Here is a 7,608-nt window from a genome sequence, read left to right on the forward strand (position 1 = left end):
TTTGTACTTGACACTTTGAGTGATTATGACAAAACTATCTGATAAATTATGTGTCCTGTATTGCATTATTTTCCTGGTCAACCCTGACTACTATACTGGATTTAATCCCCAACACTACAGTGGAGAATAAAAAAGAAATCTAGCCTGTCGTGGTAGCAAATGTTGGAGCTGGGGATTTAGCTCAGCGGCACAGCGCCTGCCTGGCAAGCTCAAAGTCGTCAGTTCAATTCCTGGTTCTGGAAAAAATAAAAAAATAAAAAAAAACAAAAACAAAAATGAAAAAACAAAGTATGCTAGCAAATGTTTATATTCACAGAACTCTGGGTCTGAGGCAGGAGAGTCAAGAGATGAAGTCTATCCTGGGCAACATAGCAACTTAGCCAAACTCCAGGGATTTTTCTCCTTGTTTGAGACAGATTCATACCGTATAGTTTAAGTTGGCTTATCTTTGAACTCACAGTGTAGTGCAGGCTGGTCTTGGACTTGCTGTGATCTTGCTGTCTCAGCCTCCTGAGTGTGGGGAGTATAGGCAAGTTCCACCATGCCAGATGACCCTGGTCTTACCATAAAATCAAATAAATTAAAAAAAAAGGCTGGGTGTGAGGTTATGAACAAATACTCTGAGTGTATCAGACAGAACAACCATCAATCAATATTAAAATTGAAAAATAAAAGGAAAATATGATGAGCACGTTGATCAAAGCAGGGATACCAAATTCAGTCTAAGGACCACCACCATGAAAAAAAATCAGGTTCATCACAGCTTTCTAAAGACAGTGATGTCATCCCCACAGAGAACAGATCAGAAAACTGCGGGAGGCCGTGACGTGGGATTTTGTCACTGGGTGCAGTGATGCAGGCTTGTTAAGCCAGAACTAGGGAGGCTGACACAGTGGCATCTCCATAAGTTTGAGGACAGCTTGGTGTACATAGTGAGCTGAAGGCCAGCCTGATACTCACAGATAGATCCAATCTCAACAAATGAACAAACAATCCTCACTTTATGATCATTCTGCCTCAGCTTCAAAAATTGCTGGTATTAAAGGTATGAATGACAATTTCTCATTCAACAGTGACACAGAAAATCTAATGCTATCCGTGAGAGTAAGAAGGGACACTTACGCTGTGATGCCATAATTGGTGAAGAAAAGGTGTGTGTCCAACGGGATCAGCTGAGGGAACTGATTTGAGAAGGTGAAAGGAAAGACAGGAGCTGCAGAGCTGAGAGCGCAGCTCCTATGAGCAGATGAGGGTTCACACATTTCCAAGTCTCACTGGGGAGGTTGCAGAGGAGGAAACCTGAGTCAAACCCTGTTTCAGTCAGGGTTTTACTGGAGAAACAGATATAACACAAGATGTACAATTATAAGAAATTACAAGATTGGCTTACGACCGTCAGCCAGAGAGTTGTATGAGGAAGTGTGCAGAGAGTGTCTGCACACTGAAGACCAAGGGAATCAGTCCAGGGTCTAGAGTTCAGTTCAGAGTTCCATGTAAGTCCGTACCAGCAGGCCAATAAATCTGCGACAGAAGGCTGAAGGATCCAGAGAAGGTGGAAGCCAAAGAGTCTGCACTAGAAGCCAGGAGACGAAGTCCAAGCTGAAGGTGAAGACTGAAACTCCTCCAAAAGGAATGGAAGTTCCTCTGTCCTTCTTCATTTCCCTTTTATATTATCTAGGTGATGATCTACCCTAGGGTGGCTCCTCTACACTCTAGGGTATAGAGTTGCTGAGCCAATTGCTGAGCCAAGTTTAGTTACGCTTCTAAACTTCTCAAGTTGACATAATCAATCAACCACTACAAACCCCAACCCAGTGATCCTAGTGGATCTGACCTATGGCCTTTTCCTTTCATGTCAGGATTCTTCCCAGAGGGGACATTTCCCAGGCAAGATGTATCCACAGGCAGTGGCCAGGACTTTCAGCCTAAAAGACAATAATTTGAAGCTGAGGAAACTTCAGTTTGAGTAAAAAAGAAGAAAGTAGCTCAGAAATTGAGGTAAACTTAATTGAAAAAAATCTAGTAACATTTGTTTTGGTTAGTTTTGTGTTTGTGGCCCTGGTGGTTAAGCATGAAGCCTTTGCCCCAGGCTGTGTCTCTGTTCCTTGTTTTGTTTTACTTTGTTTGTGTACAATGTGATGTCACTGCAGCCCCAGGAGAGCAGCCTTTCCTTGGGCAATGAAGCACTTTGCCCCTACAGCCAAGGAACAAAGACTGAGTCTCCTCATTTCACCCATGACAGGGGTGAAGAATATTGATGTCACTTTAGCACTTATTTTTTGGTAGCAGGAATCAAACTCAGGACCTTGTGCTTGCAAGGCAGGTGCTTATGCCACTGAGCTATCTCCCCAGCCCTAAAATAAGTGGAGTAATACATATATATGTAATAATAATATATATAATCATATATATAATATAGTAGCAATGTATATAATTTATATATATAATTCTTTTTGGTGGCACTTGGAATCAAACTCAGGGTGTTGCCCTTAACACTAAGGGTTCCAGGGAAGGAGTTTTTCCATTTACACTTACAATGTCCCTTGCCTTAAGTGCAGCCTTGTGCCACAGGACTGATAAGGCAGGGAGACTCCATTTTCTGTTTTCAACTCCATCTTCACAGAAGTCACTTAGAGTTCTCTGCAGCTGTAGTTCAACCCAGTCCACTGGGTGATCAACTCAGCACAGCAGAGTCATAATGGGAACAGAACAAGCAGGACAAATTGGGAGGTGGGCTACAAGTTAAACTGCACTGGTCATTTGGAATTTGGTTCTCTGATCTTCTGGGAGAAGTAAACTTCCTGAAGATTCCCCAAAAAAGGTAATAGTTACTATAGAAACCTAAAATGTATTTAAACTAAAGGTGAGACCCAGATCAGCACAGACATCTTCTCTGGCCCCTGGTTAGAGACCGTCCATCAGCCAGCTAATAAAGGTTTCTTGTTCATGCCTCTTTAGTTTTCTTCTGAGTGCCCTTCTTGATGGACTCACCTGCCGTATCAGGGTCCTGTCACAAAATGGTTTGGTATCACAGCTGCTCACATGGCCTCATTTTCCCTGGAAGCTCCCCATTTGTTTCTTCTACCTTGGGTTCACCACTGGCCTCCCACAGCAGGAATGTCCCTGATCACAACCCCTGCACTTCCCAAAAGAACCCTACATTAGAGAATTGGTCTCTGAAATGCATTTCCAGTTGGCAACGTTAATTAGATTAATCCAAAAAAAAAAGGGACAAAAATGAGGAGGAAGAAGAACTACTCCTCACTTCCTTCTATCAAGGACTTTGTCTTGATAGAAATATTGTGTGGATGCAGAGCAATGGAAAAGCTCTATGGTCGATCTAATAACATGGGAATATTTGGAAGGGGGAGAAAAATCAGGAAACATGCAGGAAACTTGGATGGAGAAAACTGAATAATTGCAGGGAATAAACAATATGCAGTATCTTTTTTTGCAGCTGTGAATTCCTGAGACCCAACTGCTCTGATCAGAGAACTCAGGGCCTTATCAGAGAACTCACTTACTGCAGATTCTAAGCTCTTAGCTTGAAACCAGGTGAAATGATCATGGAGGAAACCAGATGATTCACATGCGACTATTTTTATTTCTGATCATTTTTTACATTCATCTATACATTCATCTGAATCCTTAATTGACATCGAACAACTTACATTCCTATTTCTGACCCTGTCTAGGACTCAGGTGCACACAAGTCACTTCTACTCTCAGGTGCGTGATTCTCTGAGGTTGCTGCCTGCTGCCAGCATGTCCTTTCTCACCCACACTGAAAGAAGAGCTCAGTGTTCCTGGGGCCAGACGGAAGCCTGGGAAATGTGCATTCACTTAGATGGGGACACAGGCCTGGCATGGACTGGGGCACAGGTTGTTCAATGCTCGGTCGCAACACGGTTCATGGTGAACACAAAACCAGACCCTCCTGGGAAGGTTCAGTGGCTTCATCACCCTCCTAAGTGCTTCATGTATCTGTTTCCACATGTGCTTGTGAGCACCATGCCTGGGAACAAAAACCTCTTGAAGAACAGAGTACAGCTCCATGTTTAAGTTCCTCAGCCTGGCAGTGTCAACCAGCAGCTTCTTCATGGTGCCTGTGGATATGAAATTCCACACAAAGCAGAAGGTAGTGAGCTGGGAGCAGCAGCTCAGCGAAGGCAGAAAGGCGCAGACCTGCGCATCTGTGATCCCACAGTTTTCCAAATTCAGGGTGGTCAGGGTGGCTGCAACATTATCCAGCAGAATTCCGAGGGGCTCAGGATTGAAATCAGTCAGCCTGATACAACTCAGATCCAAGTATTTTAGCTGTCGGGTCTGCTCAGCCTGGGCAGCTGGTTCCAGTCATCCTGTGAAAGCTGGCAGTGAGTTAATGACAGCATCTCCAAGGGACACTTCAAGCACCTGTAGAAAACCAAACAGTTAGATTTGGCAATTGGTGGTGAAAATGAGTAGAAAACAAGAAGGTGGACCAAGTGTCAAACAAGTCAGCCCAATTTAGGAGTGACATTACCATCCATTTTACATGTCTGTGTGACATCACCATCACTTGGTTAAACATCTGAGCTTTGAATCTCTACAGTCCCCTGTCCTCACTCCCATGCAGAAAAGCACAGCTCTTTCCTGCTGAGGGCAGCAGAAGACAGGCAGGAATGAACAATCAGGCAAGATCTGGCCACAGCTACTGCAACTGTCCAAAAAGCTCTCAGTAGGGTGTGTATCCTTGTTCCCTGTGCTGCACCTATGTCCCTTGACATCAGCTTCAGACTCCTGCTCTTCCAATCTGGCCACCAGCCCACACTGGGCACAGCGTCCTCATGGTGACTGCTAGGAGGATCGGAGGGGTCTGGGGGTTTCATCATCTTAGCCTAGGTGGGCTTCTTGAGGAAGAATACACACACCTGCCCTCATTATATCTGAGCCCACCTCCTGGCATTCTAGCTTGCTGTCCCTTTCCAGTCTGGTCACTCAATTACAGGGGTATATGACACCTTGTTGTAGTACTGAAGGAGTAATGTGTTTGATCTCTGTTATACCTTCTGTGAGTTGCATACCATCCTTGTTCTCTAATCTTTCTAGAACAGAACACGGCTCTTCTGACTGCAGAGAGAGCTCCACATCTTACCTGATTACCCGGCCCAAGTAGCCTTTAATGAAGTCAACAGAGTCCATATAAATCTCTTGCAGACCATGATGCTTAAGAAACTGAGAGGTGATTTGGGTGAACAACTCCTCTCTCCTCTCTGGGGAAAGGATGGAAGGCACAGAGATGTCAGACAAAATTAGTCTGGGAAGATTTTTCATCTGTCCCAGAAAAGGGGCAAATTGAACACATTCAAAGAATGTCCACCTGTGATCCACATCTACCCCTGCACAGAGTCAAGGTTCCACATTGCCACGAAATTTGTGAGCCATTCAGGCCACAGGCCTGCAATACACAGCTTCTTACACTCCAGCTGTACCAGGTCTTGCCTCTCCTGGATCCACTTGAGCAGGTAGGATTGCACTGGATGCAGCCTTCCATACTTGAAAGGCAGATCTAAAGTTCCCTCGAGGGGCTGCTTTTCTGCTCCCCTTGGAACACTCATCTAGGTTTTTCTCCTCTTCATGGATTCTGAGAAGCAAGCTTCCAACTTGATTTCAGCCCAGACTGTCCAGAAGTGCTGGTGCACATCCCGCATATCTAGTACTCACAGTTTCAACCTCCTGTGGATGAGGCAGTAATGAGTCTGAGAATTTACCCAGCTTGGACCCAGGTTCCTGCTGTGCCTTCCTCATCTCTGAGGTCCATTGCTAGCTTCTCTACTGTTTCTATGCTGTAGTTTTCTGCTTCTGCTTTCCTCCCTGGATCCAGCCCAGTGCCTATCCTAGTGCCCATTGGAGGAGTTAGGAACTTCTTGCTCCTTTCACTGCAGCCTCCATCGTCAGCTCACCTCCCCATCTGGCAGTGCATGCCTAAGTGGCCCCGCAATGCCCCAGGCTTCTCTGATCCTCAGCCAGTCCCTGTCAGAATCTTCGACCTCACCCTTTAGCACCCACTGTCCCTGACACTTTCTGTCCCTTCCTGGAAACCCAGGGCGTCCGTCCAGGATACCTTGGGCACACTCACCTGGATAAAACCTGGCTCAGCAACACATCACATGCATCCATCAGAGCATCAAGCATCCTTTTCTCAGCAGGGAGACATCTTCCTGAATGTCCAAAGTGGCTGGATTCATCATGCTAATCAGGGGTCCCAGGGGCTGGTAGGGTAAAGGCCAGACCAAGAGCATAGTCTTTAGGATCTCAATGTGTCCCCTGGTGAAGGCCTCCACGAACACTAGTTGGAAGAGCTCCCCTGGCAGATATTCCATGGCCTCCATGGCCAAGGTCTTGTCCCTCAGCAAGCTCTGAATTGCCAGTTTCAGTAGAGTGTGTGTGGGGGGTCTGCGTGCTCATCCTGGTGAAATCCTAATGCCAGGGGTGTTGGAAAAGACTGAGGAAAGAGACATCCTTTCAGTGACTGCTGAGACACCCCTTCTCACCCACCAGGAACCAACATGGAGCTAGAATATCCCTGCTGTGATAAGGATGTCTGCCTCCCTTTTATTTCCCTGTGTCATCCAAACCCGGAGAGTGGAAATAGAGACTCCACAGGATGACCACTCAGCAGTGTGCAAGCTCGCTGGGAATTTCTCAGGCTGTGAAACCTCTTGCTGGATGGAAATACAGCATAAATTCATGAAGATATAGTTTAGTGTGAGGGCATCTGTCATTCCTGAAGTTTTCTTTTACAACCTAAGTTACATTTGTTGGCAGAAACCCTATCCAATTTGTGGAAAGCCCTCATGTCCTCTGCAATTCTATTTGCACAGGAGGTTCGCAAAAAGCTAATATGAGAGCGTCCTTCACTTCTTTGTGTTGCTGAAGGGAGGCTGCGCTGTACCCATCTCTGGTCCCAGCATTCCTGCATCAAAACAGGTTGCTGTACAGCATGTAGCTCTCCCATGAGTTCTTGGTTTTGTTCCTAAAGCCCCAAGATCCCTAAGATGCTGCCAAAGCCTCTTGCACCTTCTAAGGGTTTGCTAATACACTATTGAATTAAATTACATAACTGAGAGCCATAGCATATTTAGTTTTACAATATGAAAATAAGCATTATTTTTCTCACATTTGAAATTCACAGCTTTTTGTAATTTCCACGTGGTCTAGGAACATAAACCCATAAATTTCAGGGGTCCACTATATAGGAAATAGAAGCTGGTGGAGGTGGGGCTTAAAAGAAAAGGGAGTAGTTTATAAAAGGGGAGAGCAGTTAAGTGAGCTTAACAGAATATGAAATGTTTGGAGAACACAACCGAGGGGCAGAGGTTACTTTGAAGTGTGGAAATTTTGGAAACAGATGTTACTGAATTCAAATATCCAAAACTGTCATTTGTGTGGCTTTGGCCAAATTCTTCAAACTGAGATTTCCTCATCTTTGAACGAGACTCACAACTGCATCTATTCCTCCTCTTTCATTCTTTGAGGGAAGTTCCACTGTGATTTCCTGCTTGGACTGAGGATTCGGAGTGAAGGATCGCAGGGAGTCTGCCCAGACTCCTGAGCATCTATGCTTGT

At 45.2% G+C, this 7,608-nt stretch overlaps 1 protein-coding gene across 1 annotated transcript in view; it reads right to left on the minus strand.

Annotated features, from left to right (window-relative positions):
• LOC102012969 overlaps window positions 1–7,608 on the minus strand; it is a 58,401-nt gene that overhangs the window by 19,192 nt on the left and 31,601 nt on the right. The window contains exons 6-7 of the mRNA XM_013504134.1: window positions 3,862–4,343; window positions 1,123–1,181 (exon numbers count right to left, since the gene is read on the minus strand). Coding sequence (XP_013359588.1) covers window positions 1,123–1,181; window positions 3,862–4,343 — 541 coding nt within the window. The remainder of the gene's footprint in view (window positions 1–1,122; window positions 1,182–3,861; window positions 4,344–7,608) is intronic.

The sequence above is a fragment of the Chinchilla lanigera genome, unplaced genomic scaffold (genome assembly GCF_000276665.1).
Source record: "Chinchilla lanigera isolate Chin_1 unplaced genomic scaffold, ChiLan1.0 scaffold00085, whole genome shotgun sequence".
NCBI lineage: Eukaryota > Metazoa > Chordata > Mammalia > Rodentia > Chinchillidae > Chinchilla > Chinchilla lanigera.